At 35.5% G+C, this 19028-nt stretch overlaps 1 protein-coding gene across 44 annotated transcripts in view; it reads right to left on the bottom strand.

Moving 5' to 3' along the window:
• The window catches only part of VPS13B (vacuolar protein sorting 13 homolog B), an 856590-nt gene that overhangs the window by 756063 nt on the left and 81499 nt on the right, over window positions 1–19028 (bottom strand). For all 44 annotated transcript variants that reach the window (XR_013397372.1, XR_013397371.1, XR_013397373.1 and 41 more), the window contains exons 5-8: window positions 18826–18993; window positions 10772–10953; window positions 6203–6377; window positions 667–935 (exon numbers count right to left, since the gene is read on the bottom strand). Coding sequence is in view for 30 of the 44 variants with exons in the window: in XM_077943895.1 (XP_077800021.1) it covers window positions 667–935; window positions 6203–6377; window positions 10772–10953; window positions 18826–18993 (794 nt within the window). In the remaining 14 variants the exon portion in view is untranslated. The remainder of the gene's footprint in view (window positions 1–666; window positions 936–6202; window positions 6378–10771; window positions 10954–18825; window positions 18994–19028) is intronic.

Here is a 19028-nt window from a genome sequence, read left to right as displayed (position 1 = left end):
ATTGGGAGGCCAAAGGGGGAAAAACGCTTGAGCCTAGGAGTGAGACCAGCCTGGGCAACATGGCAAAACCCCATCTCTACAAAATATTTTAAAAAAGAAAAAAAAAATTAGCTGGGCACAGTGGCACATGCCTGTAGTCCCAGCTGCTCGGGAGGCTGAGGTGAGAGGATGTCTTGAGCCCGAGAGGCAGAGGTTGCAATGAGCTGTGATTGCACCACTGCACTCCAGCCTAGGCCAGACCCTGTCTCAAAAAAAAAAAAAAAGAGAGAGACAGAGACTGTTATGATTGTTACGAAGGCAAGCACAGAAATGAAACCGTACCTGATGGGTAAAAGAATTCAAGGGAAAATTTTTGCTGTTCCTTTCTTTTTTAATGACAATATTAAGGCATGTTTGTACACCAAGTGAATGATTCAACAGGGCAAAAAACTATCCATGAAGCTAATAAAAAAGAAATGTGGAGAAGGCCCTAAGAAGACAGGAAGGGATCAAAATTCAAAGATTTCAAGTGGAGGAGCCATGTAATTTTATGAAGTAAGAACTGTTAGACTCTATCTCACATCTACTGAATGCAAAACAAACTTGAATTAAGCTAGAATTGTACTAACAATCCAAATTTAAGTATTAAAGTTGCTACAGATATAAACAGCAAGAGAAAAGACCTACTTTGAAAGTCACCGTTGCCTTTGTGCAATAAAATCCTATAGAAACAATAGGATCCTTCAAAGCCTGTGCTTTTTGCTGATGCGTGGTTGATGCAGGATCATTCCCAACAAAGTCTTCCTCGCCATCGTCATAACTCACAATTGCAGGCACAAAGGACCAGGCCCATGATACCCATCCCTGTGGCTGCTCCTCATCTTGCTGTGAATATAACTCTTGACCTTTATACTGAGTAGGATATTGCATATCTATTCTTGTTTCATCTTCAGAACCTATCAATTAAAATTAAGTCACTTTAAATAAGTCAAAAGAATTTAACTAAGAAAATAGAAATACACATCCTTCACAATTTTTCCTCCCATATCCTTCTATTATAAGATATAAACAAATGATACATTGATTATTATTATTTGAAACCAATAATTTAGCATTATGACTCTCAAGTTTCTGTATGTTGTACTGTATCAATTTCCTTTAGTAGGTTATGGTTAATGTGATGTGGAAAGTAGCTTATCAACTGCCCATAACTTTTAACTGTATTTGATAAAGACAAAGAATAAATTAATTATTTAACGTCACTCATGATGTTTTAAACCAACAACAAAAAACCTACCTCTCAAAAATAAGGCTGATATATTGAAAAACTGACTGTTCTCAGAAACGTAATACCACAAAGATCCAAGAAATATTCTTCATTTCCTGATGCACCCATGGAGGAAAAAAAAATGGAAAGTGCTTCTAGGCAAAATGTACCCCTGCCCAAACAAGAATTATCCCAAAGATGAAAGCAAACATTACAATAAAATGACTTTTATATGTAGCTAAGAAAAATAATAATGTTGGGGCCTCTTTCTTACTAGCAAGTAAGATATTATATACCTTTCCTGTTGTACAGATGAAAAAATTATAGGGAAGAAATTTTATTTGGTTACAAATTGGCAGACCAAAGATTTAGATTCCAACCACTCCTTAATTTATGCCACCTTTGTAAAGACAAACTCCATCAAAGTCCCTTAATATTATTCTAGCTATATAAACAAAAGAGGCATCATGAAATTTAGAAAAAAAAAAATTACTTTTTAAAAATTTCACAGGGACCAGGAACAGTGACTAGCACCTGTAATCCCAGAACTTTGGGAGGTCGAGATGGGCAGATCACCTGAGCTCAGGAGTTCGAGACCAGCCTCAGCAACATGATGAAACCCTGTCCCTACTAAAAGTACAAAAAACTGTCCAAGTGTAAAATTCATAGGGGCCAGGATCAGTGACATACACCTGTAATCCCAGCACTTTGGGAGGCCAAAGTGGGCAGATCACCTGAGCTCAGGAGTTCAAGACCAGCCTGGGCAACACGGTGAAACCCTATCCCTACTAAAAAAACAAAAAAAATTGTCTGGGTGTGGTCGTGTGTACCCATTATGGTCACAGCAACTTGGGAGGCTGAGGTGGCACGAGAATCACTTGAAGCCAGGAGGCAAGCATTGCAGTGAGCCATGATCATACCACTGCACTGCAGCCTGGGTGACAGAGCAAGACCCTAGACCCTGTCTAAAAAAAAAAAAAAAAACACACCATAGGAAAAGTAGTCTCCAGCAGATTCACTCATATCTACTCTCCATTGATAAATCTTTAAATACACATACTCTTTTAAATCTTTAAATAACATCCTTACAGGTTTTCTTATTGAAAAAGCTTTAAAACTTTTTAAACTCTTATGACAGGAGACTCTTGGAACATTCTACATTTATAGGTTATGAATGTTTGCCTTCTTTCACCTGAGAAGGAAAAGGCTTAATAAGAATTAACTAGAGTAACTAAAATAATAGTACCAAGACACTTTAGCCATTGTAGTTCAGAATAAGTTTTATATAAGTTGCAAACCCTGTTGGGCCCACTGGCTCATTCCTATAATCCCAGCACTTTGGGAGCCCGAGATGGCAGGATCACATGAAGCCAGGAGTTCAAGAACAGCCTGCTACAACAAAGTGAGACCCCCCCCACCACGACAAAAATTTAAAAAAAAAAAAATTTATCAGCTACACTCAATGTCATGCACCTGTAGTCCCAGTCACTCAGGAGGCTGAGACTGGAGGATTGCTTGAGCCCAGGAGTTCAAGGCTGCAGTGAGCTATGATCATGCCATCATACTCCAGCCTGGGCAAGAGTGAGACTATGTAAATAAATAAATAATAAATACATAAAGTAAAATAAAATTTTAAAAAGACACAAAAAAGCTTTAAATGGACAAATATTTAACACATACTTCACAAAGGTAGATAAAGGCCTATAATCACATTAAAAATTCAAAATAATTAGCCATCAAAAAATGCAAATTAAAAAACCATAAGATAACACAACACACTCATCCCAATGGCAAAAAAGTGAAAAAATACACCATTGAATGTTAGCAAGGATGTAGGCCAACTGCAACTCTTACACATTGTTGATAGGAATATAAAATGGTACAACCACATTGGAAAAAGTTATGGAAGTTTCTCTGAAAAATAAACATATAATTCTACTCTTAAGTATTTACCCAAAAGAAAGAATAGCACATGTCTACGTGAAATTTGTACAAAAATATCTATGAAAGTTTTATTTATAATAGCCAAAAACGAAAACAGCCCAAGTGTCCATCAACAACTGAATGGTAAAATAAACTATAGTATATTCACATGGTATATTCATACAATGTATCTAGCAATGAAAAGGAAAGAACGACTGCTATATGCAACAACATAGATAAATACCAAACACACTATGCTTAATGAAAGAAACCTTTATACATACTGTTTCCATTTATATGAAACTCTAGAATCAGCAAAACTAAATCTATAGTTTTAAGGAACTTCAGAATAGTGTTTTCTGGAGGGGAGGCAGGCAGGTGAAAGGGCGATGACTAGAAAGGGGTATAAGAAACTATCTCAGCTGTAAATGACCTATATCTTGATGAGTGTTTTGCATCACACAGGTGTAGTATTTCTCAAACTCACTGAATTTTACTTTGGAGATTTAACTTCCAAAAAAAACTAAAATCACCCACTTAGTAGAAACTCTATATAACAACAGGCAGCTGAGGGTTAGGGGTGAAGTGTACCAATGTTTGTAACTTAACTTGAAAGGCATCAAAAACAATCATTGTATTGATAAATAGAGAAAGGGATGTTAGATGAACCGATATGTGATGAAGCAAATGTAACAGAATATCAATAGTAGACTCTAGATGATACGTATGTGAGTGTTCACCTTATAATAACTCTTACAGCTTTTCCATATATTTGAAATTTGTCATGTTGGAAAAAAATAAAATAAGTATCCTCTACGTGCTATGTTTGCTCCAGGTATAAGACACTGTTTCTGTCTCAGAAGTGCATTGTCTAACAAAAATTTACCCTCTAGTGTGAAATAAAGGCACGTTTTATATCTATGTACTCTGATTCATGTTGTTCTCCATGCTTTAAGGTAGTAAGATTTTTTAATGATATAAAGTTTAAATAGCATAAAATTCAACATTTAAAGGTGTACAATTCAGTGGGATTTTTTTAATAGTCACAAGTTCTGCTCCCATCACCACTATATAATTTTAGAACATTTTCATCATTCCAAAAAGAAGCCTACTTATTTGCAGTCATTCTCTCCTCCCCTCAAATCCTGGTTACTAATCTACTTCCTGCCTCTACAGAACTGCCTATTCTGAACATTTCTAATGGAATCATAGCACATGTGTTATCTTTTGACTGGCTGCTTTCACTTAAGATAATGCTTTCAAGGTTCATCCATGCTGAAGCCTATATCAGTATTTCATTTTTTTGTATAGCTAAATAATACTCCAATGTATGAATATACCATAATTTGATCATTCATCAGTTGATAGACATTTCAACTGTGTCCAGTTTTTGGCTACTATGAACATGTTACCATGAACATTTCATATATAAGTTTTTACATGGACATATGTTATCAATTCTCTTGATATATACTTAGGAATGGAATTGCTGGGTCAATATGGTAACTCTATATTTAACGTTTTGAAGAACTGCCATATTGTTTTCCAAAGCAACTATATACCATTTTACACTCCCAACAACAACTTATATGAGTTCCAATTTCTCCACATCCTCACCAATACCTGTTATTTTGTATTTTTTTTTATTATAGTCATCTAGTACCTGTGAAGTGGTATGTCATTGAGGTTTTGATTTGCTTGTTTACTATTTGTTTATCTTCTTTGGAGAAATGTCTCTTTGCCCATTTTTAATTGGTTTATTTGCTCCTAAGTTTTAAATGCCCTTCTCTTAGGGCCTTATCTATGGAAATTAATCATCTTAAAACTTTCTGAGTCTCAGGCCCAATACCAAGTTGAAATCAGTCATTCCTTTCATCTTTCTACATCAGATCATTCATGATATTTATCAAACTTTCTGCCATTCTACCATACATCATACTTAACTAACTACTGACATATCTATCTGTCCCATTTTATCTTAAAATTCTAAGGGAAAGAAATACATCAAAATGATCTCTGTATTTTCCCACATTACATATCTTTCAATGAAGTTTACATTTCATTAACTAACAGCACTAAAATAATTCAATTTTACTTAAGTGAAGTTTTGCAGAAAAATTACCAATACTATTATGTACTAGGAAATTTTGAGGTTATACTACTTCAACTTTTATCAAATGTATATCCCGAGTCAAGCATGGTGGCTCATGCCTGTAATCCCAGCACTTTGTGATGCTGAGGTGGGCAGATCACTTATGCCTAGGAGTTTGAGACCACCCCGGGCAACACAGCAAAACCTGTCTCTACAAAAAATGCAAAAATTAGTCAGGCATGGTGGCGCATGCCTGCAGCCCTAACTACTAGGAAGGCTGTGGTAGAAGGATCACCTGAGCCTGGGAAGTCGAGGTTGCAGTGACCCATGATCGTGCCACTGCACTCCAGCCTGGGTGCCAGAGCAAAACCCTGTCTCATTCATAAATAAATAAGTAGTACATTCTGAACACTTATATTTATTAGAAATATATAAGTTATTTTTAGCATACAGGAAAAAGTCAGAATGTTATCCAGCATGTAGATAAAATTAAATAGTGTAGGCTGGGTGCAGTGGCTCGTATCCAGCACTTCAGGAGGCCAAGGCGGGCAGATCACAAGGTCAGGAGTTTGAGACCAGCCTGGCCAATATGGTGAAACCCCATCTCTACTAAAAAAATACAAAAATGAGGCAGGCGTGGTGGTGCATGTCTGTAATCCCAGCTACTTGGGAGGCTGAGGCAAGAGAACTGCGTGAACCTGAGAGGCAGAGGTTGCAGTGAGCCATGATTGCACCACGGCACTGCAGCCCAGGCAACGAAACTAGTCTCCGTCTCAAAACAAAACAAAAAAATTAAAATAGTGTAAAACAACCAAAAAACAATCAGCCCATCTCATTAGAATACAGTAAAACTCAATCTAATACATTTTTTAAAGTTTCTCAATCGTAAAATGTAAGAATAGTCTTAAAGTTTTTGTTTAATAAAGTTTTACATTAGTTACCTGTAATGTTTCCTAGCATATCTTTATTATGACAAGTAGGGTCCTCTATTTCACCTTCTTTAAAACTGCCTATTTCTCCGTAGTAAAGAGCAATTCCAAGTTGCATTATACGAATAAACATAGGCAGTTGTTGATCTGTGATAGAAAGTTTCAAACTTTCTACTAAAGTATGAATCTGCATTTTGAAAAAGACAAAAACACCAACAAACGCATGTTTAAAAAGAGTACCTTTTACGTAAAGAAATGTTTTAAAGTCTTCAAATGGCCTAACACAAAAGAAATGCTCCAAACATTTTAATACTTAAAACGATACTCTAAGATCTTAGGAATTAAGTAGATTTTGCTATGATGATCAATACACGTTAGCTAGAAACTATATTAAACCAAATGATGTACATACAAATAGAATTAATAGTGAGAAGGTATAATCACATTAGATTTCCAGATTACTGTTCCAGAAACAAAGTTAGTTATGTAACCAAATAGCTACTCTATAACATTAAGAGAATAACAGTACTACCCCCAAAAAACAGAACAATCTGTCAAAACCAAGAATAATAAAAATTTTATGTCATTTTAGTGAAACTCTAATCATTCTTTCCAGGTTTATTAACCATAAATAATACATACATCTAAAACCATGTGTTAACTGGGGAAAAGACTAATATTACAACTATGAAAGTATGTAAATAATAAAAATTTTTGTCAAATATGGAAAAACAAGTGAAATGTATGTTGAAAAACGTTTTTCAAATTTTAAATAAGATTTAAATAACAAAAGTTTTTCAAATTGTAAAGATTTAAATGACATAAAATTTATTGAACTGATAAAATGAAACAATTATAACAAAGAAATAAGATTAACTACTAGCAAATAGGATATACAGCAATCAAAGTTCTCCTTAAAGAAAGAGACATCAATGGAATATAAACACAGCTTCGGTGTAATGGTTTCCTGCTGTTATCGAAATATGGAGTAAAACCAATTAAGCCATAAAGTCCACTCTCTTAGAAGGTTTATTTTGACTAATGTATTTGAGTGTCTATGAAAGATGAAGTAGTAGTAATGGCAATCATCGTATTTTTAGGGCTTAAAGCACATAAAAAAGTTCATGTTAAGGGGGAAAAAACTGTATGGGGGGACTGTGAAATACCATATTTCAAATATAAGCACGAGTTTTTAAAAACTGACCTAATAATCATACACTGAATAAACAATGAAGAGGTAAGAAAATGGGGAATGAATGGGGGAGGTGAGCAGGAAAGGAGTATGCACATCTGCTAAAGTTTCCTTAATTTGAAATTTCTCTGCCATATTCTTTTAAATCTTGTATTGCACCAATAGCACTGGAGATAAGCAGTCAGCAAAACCAACAACAAAGAATCTGTCTTAAGTGTCTTTTTAAAAACTCCTTAAAACGAGTAAGATTAATAATAGGAAAATGGATAAAGAACCCGAACTGAGAATACAAAGAACAAATGACCAGTGAATGTGTTTTCAAAAATCTAACTTCAGTAATAAACAGCAATTAAATTACATATCATTTGTTGTTCAACAAGTTGGCAATTTTTAAAATATCATCATATTTAAGGATAACAAGAGTATGATGTAGGCACTCCCCCTAATGTTCATGGGAGTATAACCTGGCTAAATCTTTCTGGAAACAATTTGGCAACACAGATCACAGGTCTTAAAAAAAAGATATTTGCAATTATACAAATCTTTCCTAAGGAATTACTCAGGAAATGTGGTCAAAGATCTATGCACAGAATTTCACTGCTCTGAGAAACTGCAAAGTAAATTTCTAAAAACAGGAGAAACGTTAAATAAATTACGTACCCATAGGATCTGTATCTCATAAACGTCATAATCACCAGAACATACTTATTTCACACAAAAAAATGGAAAATTATAAAGCCAACCCAAAATATAAATGCATTCAAAATAAACATACATGAAAGATTTGAAAAGAAACAGAGGGGCCAGGCACAGTGATTCATGCCTGTAATCCCAGCACTTTGGGAGGCCGAGCCAGGGGGATCACGCATGAGGTCAGGAGCTCGAGACCAGCCTGATCAACAGGGCAAAACCCTGTCTCTACTAAAAATACAAAAATTAGCCAGGCCTGGTGGACGGCACCTGTAATCCCAGCTACTCGGGAGACTGAGGCAGGAGAATTGTTTGAACCCAGGAGGCAGAGGTTGCAGTGAGCTGAGATCATGCCATTGCACTCCAGCCTGGGCAACAAGAACAAGACTCTGTCTCAAAAAAAAAAAAAAAAAAGAAAAGAAAGAAAAGAAATAGAGTATCCGGAACATTTTGAGAAACCTCTGTTTGTGAGGTAATTAATGAGGTCGACCATATCTATTTAATACATATTCCCTAGGATTAGGAATTGGAAGGATGATGGGTCTAACCCAAAATGGCAAATCTCAACATTACAATAGTATTAACAAAAAACTCAGGCGGGCATGGTGGTTCATGCCAGGATTCCCAGCACTTTGGGAGGCGTAGACAGGAGAATTACTTGAAGCTAGGAGGTTCAAGACCAGCCTGAGCTGCAGAGTGAGACTCCGTCTCTACAAAAAACAATTTAAAATGAGCCAGGGATAGAGACATGCGCCTGTAGTTCTAGCTACTTGAGAGCGTGAGGCAGAAGGATCGCTTGAGCCCAGGAGTTCAAGGTTACAGTGAAGTATGATTGTGCCACTGCACTCCAGCCTGGGTGACAGGGAACCTCGAAGGTAAAGAAAATAGGAAAGAGGAAAAAGGAGAGAGAGCAGAGGGGAGGGGAGAGAAAGGAAGGAGAAGGGAGGGAGAAAGGAGGGAATTAAAAAGAGAGAGAAAAGAAAAAAAGAAATAAAACCTCAAAAATTGATTTCAGTTGAGCATAAAACATTGATATCACATATTTGGCAACTATTATACACGTTTATTTATGTTAAGGGACTTTTTCAGTGAAATGTCATGGCTAATCAGTTGTGAGAACACAAACTTACTTATATGCCAACACTAAGTTTTTTCTCATCTATTTTTATCTTCCTCTAATATAACCACATCCCAGAACAGACCATTACATATGCACTAATGATCAAAAAGAGTATTTTATATAGTAAACGTACATATATCCATTATTTGCTTTCAATGTATCTTGAATTTACCTTCACATTCCCCAACTTTACTAGAAAACCCAAGGCTAAAGAAAGTAAGCCCATTTCCCTGAGATAGAGCCATCAATATTACTAAGTTAATTCTTTTCCATGTTTATCTTTGCCAAAGAAGCTAATTCAAATATAGAAGGAAAAAGTAACAGAATATAAACAAACCAATATGCATTATACACTGTGTGGAAAAAAGTAAAACACAGGTGACTGAGCACTACCAAGAAAAAAAATGTAGATTTTACATATTAAGTACAGTAAGGCTACATAAAATAGAAAAAATTATATTTTAAATAAAATATAATGTAACAAAAACAAACCTAGTTTTTATACAGCCATACCCAAACAGAAACAGTAGTCAATACCAGTGTTCAGACACCTAAGTCCAGCCCTTCCACCACAGAACTTTGACAGTCAGTGGCAAGTATTTCAACAATAAACATTTATTCCACATTAAAACCTAGTTAACGGATCAGAAGTCACCGAATTCTTTTTCCAAGATACAGTGATAGGAAGACAAACAATATTCAGAAAACTTAAATAAGACAACAATATTTATGCTTAGATACTAACCACATACATTGAAAACATACACTACATTGGAGAGAAAATTTTCACAGGTATCAAAAGACATGTCCTGTGCTCACTTAGAAATGGAAGCTAAATCTTTGGTATACATGGACATAAAGATGGGAACAACAGACAGTGTGGACTCTAAAAGGAAGGAAGGAGGGAGAGAGAATAAGCGCTGAAAAACTTCCTATTGGGTACTATGTTCACTATCTGGGTGATGGTATCAATGGGAGCCCAAACCTAAGCATCATACAATATACCCTTATAACAAATCCCTTAATCTGAAATAAAATGGAAATAAAAAATAAAAAGACATGTCCTGAATAACTCCCTAAGATTTTAATTACATTTTAAAAATCATAAATCAAAAGCTAAAACTTCTTGAACCAATAAACTAAAATATTGGGTTAGTATATCAAGCTTTACAAAGTCACCTAGTAAAGAGAAGAAAAAGTATAGATAGCAGATCATGCTGAACAGATTATAAGAACTGAAATACAGAATACTGATATGCAATCCATTGTGGGTATAAATATACCCTTTAATATTATTTCCTCTATCTACTTGAAGAGAGAAACACTAATAAACAGCTGGACAAACTAAAAAAATAAAATTACAGAGAAAAGTTGTCTCTAAACTCTACTAGAATATATCATAGAGAAATGTATAAATACAACATAAAAATCATAAACAGAAATAAAATTTTTATAAAAACAAATGGCATACATATTTATAAGGTTAATTTCCTCATTTGTTAATAATGATTATCATCCGCAAGAGTCAATAAACAAAATAAAGACATGCAACTTAACTACAAAAAAAAGAGATACCTACTTTAATAACAGATGGCATCTTGGAATTTAGGTTATCATATGTAAAATGAAGACGAGTTCTGAAGGAACATTTGTACAATAAAGGATCCTGGTAAAATTCTATTTTACCACTGGCATTCCGTTTATCAAGACAAACTGTACAGTCAGAAAAATTGATAACCTTTCTCAGCACCAAATCAGTTGCTAAAAAGGAAAGAAAACATTTTAAGTAAAAAGGAAAATGAGCAAGGGAAAGGCAACCATTATTTATTAGTATAAATAGTAATAAAACTAATAACAGAAAATAAGATTCATGGAGCATTTAATACATAATGCCAGACCACATGCAATGAACTTTTCATTTTATTATACAATTTAAATCTTCCAACAACTTTATGAAATAGGCACAATTCTCCCCATTTTATACGTAAAGAATCAGAGACCTAATTAGCTTACCCTCAATCTGCATGACACATTAACTACAAATTTTTTTAATTACGAAAAATTTCACTACAGTTCTCTTACACAATGAGATAATAAAATTCTTAAGAATCCATACTAAAGATAATTTTTTGAAGAAGTCATTCACTTAACATTCATTTTATATTAAAAAACTCACTGCTACTCTAAACTTGCACTATCCAATATGGTAGCCACCAGCCATATGTGGCTATTTAAAATTAAAATTATATAAAAATAAAAATTCAGGTCCTTGGTTGCACTAGCTATATTTCAAGTGCTCAACAGCCACATGTGGCTAGTGGCTACCATATTGGAGAGAGAAGATAAAAAACACTTATATTATGACAGAAAGGTCTAGTGGAAAATACCACATTAATAAAGAAATCACCAATAACAGTCTAGAGTATATTTTCAAAGGAATAAAAATAAAACAGTTGATGGTAAAGTATAAAAGTATGAAATGAAGCCTTTAGCAAATCAATAATTTATTTCTTAACTGATAAGCAATTCCTAGGTAAATATCAGGCCCAAATCTACTTGCCCAGTGATTTTAAGTTAGCCATGGGAATTTAAAAAACAATAAAATGTGTTTTAGTTCGGGTTACAACACTATTTCTGAGTATATCCTGGTAACTTCTAATTAATTCAACATTTTATTTTTTAAGTTTTTAAAAAGTAGAAATTATAGAAGATGTGTCTAAATAGTATTATTTGCAGATAAATTTCAAAGTTGTCTGTTACTTGAAAAAAATATGACTACCATATTTCAAATGTACATATTACATGAATAATGATTTAGTTACTAATATTATATGTGTACACAAATTAAGAAATTACAATAGTAGGACTAGAAATGAGAAAAAAAAACATAAGATATCCTGTAGGTGTTTCCTTCCCTCTCTTTATGATAACAATTATCATTTTCTGAGTATTTGCTATTACTCAGATACTACACTAAGTCTTTTACATCTCTTATCTGACAATATTTATAAGATCCTGTTAAAAAATGTGAAAACTGAGGCACAGTGGTAATAGTTTGTCTACTGTTATACAGTTTATAAAGATTAGAGCTGTAATTCAAACTCTGGCAACCGTACTGCAGAGCTCATGTTCTCATCTACTGTGCTATAAGAACGTAAGCTATTCAGTCCAGGCATGATGGTCCACGCCTATAATCCCAGCACTTTGGGAAGTGGAGGCAGATTGCTTGAGGCCAGGAGTTCAAAATCAGCCTGGGCAAAGTGGTGAAACCCCATCTCTACTACAAATACAACAATTAGCTGGGTGTGGTGGCAAATGCAGAAAATCACAGCTACTCAGGAGACTGAGGCACAAGAATGACTTGAACCCAGGGGGTAGAGCTTGCAGTGAGCCAAGATCATGCCACTGCACTCCAGCCTGGACAACAGAATAAGACTCTCTCTAAAAAAAAAAAAAAAGTTAAGTATTCATATTTCAAGGATACCCCAGACAATTACTATTCAGTGAAAAAAGGAAATTACTGTTTAAAAAAAATTTTTTTTTAAACATGAAATATAACAGCAACTATATTTCAAAAACTTACAAAATGAATTATAGTTTCTGGTACTTACTTTAAAAATATGCTACAATTTAATCAGTAAAATATTATTCATCACTGAAATTAGGGCTCTTCAACTATATACGCCAATATATAGAAACATTAAAAGCATAGTATTGATTGAAAACAGCAAACCTAAAATACAACATATAAGAATACTATTTTAAAAAAAAAAGGTAGGAAATTTATTCAAAGAAATAGAGAAAACTTCCCAAACCTGGAGAAAGCAATCAAAGAAAAGCCTAAGACCTTTGGATTCACTGTCATATTCTACCAAACATTTAAAGAACTCATACCAATATTCACAAACTATTCCAAAAAATTGAAGTGGAGGGAATTCTTCCAAAATCATTTCCATACTATCCAAAGCAATCTATGAAATCAATGCAATCCCTATCAAAATACCAATGACACTTTCACAGACATAAGAAAAAACAATCCTAAAATATGTATGGAACCACAAAGACCCTAAATACTCAAAGCAACCCCAAGCAAAAAGAACACAGCTGGAGGCATCATACTCCCTGACTTTAAAATTTACTAAAAGCAATAATAACCAAAACAGCATGGTACTGGCACAAAAAAAGACACATAGCCCAGTGGAATAAAATTTAAAAACCCAGAAATAAATCCAAGCATTTACAGCCAACTGATTTTCTACATAGGGGCCAAGAAAACACACTGAGGAAAAGAACAGTCTCTTCAATAAATGGTGCTGGGAAAACGGGATATCTATATGCAGAACAAACCTAGACCCTTATCTCTCACTACAAAAATCAACTTGAGATAGATAAAAGACTTAAATGTAAGACCTGACATTGGTCTAGGCAAAGAATTTATGACTAAGACCTCAAGAGCATAGGCAACATGCTTTTGAATATACATCTTTTCTACCACAAAGACACACGCATGTGTATGTTCATTGCAGCACTATACACAATAGCAAAGACATGGAATCAACCTAGATGCCCAACAGTGGACTAGATAAAGAAAATACAAGACATATACACCATGGAATACTACATAGACATAAAAAAAGATGAAATCATGTCCTTTGCAGCAATATGGATAGAGCTGGAGGGCATTATCCTAAGCAAATTAATGCAGGAACAGGAAAACAAACACCGCATGTTCTCAATTATAAGTGGGAGCTAAGCACTGAGTATACATGGACACAAAGAAGGGAACAATAAATACCAAGGCCTACCTGAGGGTGGAGGGTGGGAGGAAGGTAAGAATCAAAAGATTAACCATTAGGTACTATGCTCATTACTTGAACGACAAAATAATCTGTATACCAAATGCACGCAACATGCAATTTACCCAAGTAACAGACCTGCACATGTACCCCCTGAACCTAAAATATAACTTGGAAAGGAAAAAAAAGAAATATTAATTCTCACATATAGTATGGATGGTAATAAATTGATTTAACCATTTCAGAGAACAATTCAGCAATATAAAACATAACTGAATGTTTACATACTCAGTTATTCTTTTCCTGATCATAATTTACAGAACTTGAATATGTAACGAGGAAACATAGAAAAGGATGTACATTCCAGCATTATGGGCAATGTCAGTATTTTAGAACAACTTGAATGTCAACCATATGGGAGATGATAGGATTCTGCCTCTAATAGTAGAAAAGATTAGATATTCTGAAGACCTTTATATTGAAATAAAAGTCTTGGAAATTATTTTAAAAATATGTAAGGGGAAGGAATGAGTTAAAGGAGAAAGAATAGATAGATGGCCCAAATATTTTATTTTTTAATCCATTATGGCAAGTAATTAGTGCAATCTGATTTGGTGTCAACTGAACATCTTATGTTTATTGGTCTTTGGGGTATACTCTTTTTTACATGTTTGTTCAAGTCTCCTGTCCATTTTTCTATTGAGCTATTTTTTTCTTATTGATTTATAAAAGTTATATATTGTGGATATAAGTATGTTGCAAATTGTAAGTATCAAGAATATACACTTCCATCTGTGGCTTGTCTTTTTACCCTCATAAAGACATTACAATTCTTATTTTAACTGCAATATTTTAATACAGCCTCATACATTACTTGTTGGTATAAAAAAATGGCATTACTATTATGAAAAAACTATTTGTCAGTTATCTCTGAAGCTTAACATAGGCCTACAGTATGACCCAGTAATTTCACTCCTAGGCATATAACCAACAGAAATATATGTATATGTCCACCAAAGGACATGTATGAAAATGTTCATTATAGCATTATTCATTATAGCCAAAACTGGACATAATTAAATCTATATCAATAGTACACTGAGCAAAAAAATGTTTTATTCACAACATGGACCAGACCTGCAAACTCACCATCCCCCATACAACAGGAAAGACCAGTGCAGGCAGAATCCCAACCCTTCCTCACCTGATTGTGCAGGGAGAGGAAACAGATATATACACACACAAATGAACTATTGTTACAAAAACCTGAATAAATTTCACTTACATAATATTGAGCAAAATAATCTAGGCCCAAAAATACATATGGTTCCATTCAAATAAAAATTTAAAGAGTCAAAATCCTACTATGGTGTCAGATGTCAGGAAAGTGGTTGCTTTGGGGAAAGAAGGGGCAGTAGTAAGTGAATATATGTACAACAAGCACTTCTGGGTACTGAGATTGTTCAATTTCTTGAGCTTGGTAGTGGTTACATGAGTATGTTCATTTTATGGTATGTCATTTCGCTATGTGGGTTCTCTGTTTGTTTTTGAGTTTTTTTGTTTGTTTGTTTGAGATGGAGTCTTGCTCTATCGCCAAGGCTAGAATGCAGTGGCACAATCTCGGCTCACCCAGCCTCCACTTCCCAGGTTCAAGCGATTCTCCTGCCTCAGCCTCCCAAGTAGCTAGGATTACAGGCACCTGCCACCATGCCCAGCTAATTTTTTTTTGTATTTTTAGTAGAGATGGTGTTTTACCATGCTGGCCAGGCGGGTCTCAAACTCCTGACCTCAGGTGATCCGCCTGCCTCAGCCTCCCAAAATGCTGGGATTACAGGCGTAAGCCACCACACCTGGCCAGTTATGTGTTTTTGCTTAATGCTCTTTCTTTTTTGTATGTTATGCTTCACTTAAAAAAAACTATTTTAAAAAAAAACTAATAAAAGGGAAAATAATAGTTTCTTCCTCAAAGAGTTAAAGGGTTAAACAAGATAATTAATACAAAATATATAACACTAGCCCTGGTACTAAATAAACAGAAGATACTATTTTCACTGTCTTTATCACCACAATCATCATGAGCTTTCATATGGTATCATATTTGCTTCTGAAGATACATTGGCAAGTTAGAAGCAGTCATTTTATAAATGACTCACCCAAGTTTGCACTATCAATCAATAGTGGAGAGAAGATTCCAACTAAGATCTTCCAACTCCTGATCCAGAATTCTAATTCATGATAATTTCCAAAAGTAAAATTGGCATTGCTTCTACATTAAAAATTATATTTCTGGCTGGGCATGGTGGCTCACGCCTGTAATCCCAGCATTCTGGGAGGCCGAGGCAGGCAGATCACTTGAGGTCAGGAATTCGAGAACAGACTGGCCAACATGGTGAAACCCCATCTCTACTAAAAATATAAAAAATAGCCAGGCATGCTGGCAGGCGCCTAGAGTCCCAGCTACTTGGGAGGTTGAGGCAGGAGAATCGCTTGAACCCGGGAGGCAGAAGTTGCAGTGAGCCAAGATTGCATCACTGCACCCCAGCCTGGGTGACAGAGCGAGACTCTGTGTCAAAAACGTTAATTAATTAAAATAAAATTTCTTCACCAAAAATGTCAACTCATTAATTCAATCCTACATTGTCCAGTTCTATTTGTTTTCTATTTTCCATAGCTGCTTCTTCTAGCCTTTTAATCAAATATTTCTTTCCATAGAAGATGCAAAGGAGGCATTAACAATATATAAGAAATGATGTTTGGGCCTTACCTACACTCTTATTTATGTCATAACAAAGCTGTAACATCAGGATTCTCCTTTTGTTAAATATGAAGACTAAAGCTTAAAAAACACATAATAATAAAACTATATTCCAGTTCTGCTGCTTCCTAGTTATATGCCTTAATCAGGCAAATTAAACACTCTTGAGACTCAATTTCACCTTGCTTTAACCCTTTAACTGGGATTTATGATGAATAAATGAATATATTACTAAATATCAAAAAGAGATAAAAAGAGGCTTCAGGACAACCAAGAAATTCCAGGCCTGGCATGGTGGTTCACACCTGTAATCCCAACACTTTGGGAGGCCAAGGCGGGTGGATCACTTGAGTCCAGGAGTTTGAGACCAGCCTGGGCAACAGGGCAAAACCCCATCTCTACAAAAAATGCAAAAATTAGCCAGGCATAGTGGTGCACGCCTGTGGTCCCAGCTACTTGGGAAGCTGAGATGGGAGGATTACCTGAGCCCAGGAAGTCGAAGCTGCAGTGAGCCAAGATAACACCACTGCACTCCAGCCTGGGCAACAGAATGAGACTGTTTCTCAAAAAGGAAAGGGGAAGAGGAGAGGGGGCAGGGGAGAAGCGAGGAGAGGGAAGGGAGGATGAAAGGGGGAGGGGAGGGGGGATGGTGGGGGAGAGAGGAGGAAAAGAAGAAAGAAATTCCAAATGTGCTTTGGAATACACAAGCCTAAAACATAAATCAATCAGATATATTACCTTGCCTTCACCAAGCTTTGTAAATGCAACATGATGCCTTTCACCTTTCAAAAACATAAACAATTCAAACTAAGTATCATTTAACTTTTATTGCTACAACCCATGGCACTATAAAATATAGTCATGTACTGCGTAACAATACCTAAGTCAACAACAGACCATATATCTATGACAGTTGTCCCATAAGATTATAATACTATATTTTTACTATACCTTTTCTGTTTTTAGATACACAAATACCACTGTGTTACAACTACCTGCAGTACTCAGCACAATAACATGCTGTACAGGTTTGCAGCCTAGGAGCAATAATAGCCTATACCATATACCTGAGGTGTGTACTGGCTATACCATCTAGGTTTGTGTAAGTATACTCTATGATGTTTGCATAACAACAAAATCGTCTAAGATGCATTTATCAGAATATGTCCCTGTTGTTAAGCAATGCATTATTGTATTATACACCACATTTGAAACAAGCATGTGGCAGGTAAGAAAATGAAAATTAAAAGTATTAAAAAACAAGTACAGGCCATGCATGGTGGCTCATAACTGTAATCTCAGCACTTTGCGGGGCCAAGGCAGGCAAATTGCTAGAGCTCAGGAGTTTAAGACCAACCTGGGCAACGTGGCAAAACCTTGTCACTACAAAAAAACACAAAAATTTGGCCAGGCGCGGTGGCTCACACCTGTAATCCCAGCACTTCGGAAGGCCGAGGCGGGCGGATCACAAGGTCAAAAGATGGAGACCATCCTGGCTAACACGGTGAGACCCCATCTCTACTAAAAATACAAAAAATTAGTCAGGCATGGTAGTGGGCACCTGTAGTCCCAGCTACTCGGGAGGCTGAGGCAGGAGAATGGTGTGAACCCGGGAGGTGCAACTTGCAGTGAGCCGAGATCGCACCACTGCACTCCAGCCTGTGTGACAGAGCAAGACTCTGTCTCAAAAAAAAAAAAAAAAGCCAGGCATGGCAGCATGTGCCTGTAGTCCCAGCTACTCAAGAGACTGAGGTGAGAGGATTGCTTAAGCCTAGGAGGCAGAGGTTGCAGTGAGTTGAGATCACACCACTGCACTCCAGCCTGGGCAACAGAGCCAGACCCTGTCTCAAAAATAAACAAAAAAAAAAAAAACCCCACAAGTATAGATTTCTGAATTTCGAGTGTCTCCTAACCTCCCGTAATCATATGCAACATTTTGTATATGTGCATTCTTTTTCCACACTGGAGGCATGAAGATTTGATAACATTTACCAGCAAGTCAGTTGGCCCAAAGAAAGGTTAAGAGTTAAAGCAATTGTTTCAATTATGGAAAAATATACAGTATTCTTGATATTTACTCACCAGAAATATCCATGAATGCACGATCCCATAATTCACCTACTGTGTAACATTCTGCAGAAGTGATGTTGACTGAAAGAACGATATCGTCTTCAACATATTTTAATATGAGATTATTTATCACAATGTTTACATTATTTACAACTCGTCTAATCAGACTCTGCACATAACCTATAAAATAGAAAAAAAGATTTTAATTAGCCACA

Source organism: Macaca mulatta, chromosome 8, assembly GCF_049350105.2.
Source record: "Macaca mulatta isolate MMU2019108-1 chromosome 8, T2T-MMU8v2.0, whole genome shotgun sequence".
Taxonomy (NCBI): domain Eukaryota; kingdom Metazoa; phylum Chordata; class Mammalia; order Primates; family Cercopithecidae; genus Macaca; species Macaca mulatta.
The sequence above is the reverse complement of the archived record's forward strand: the minus strand, read 5'-3'. Positions and strand labels throughout refer to the sequence as shown.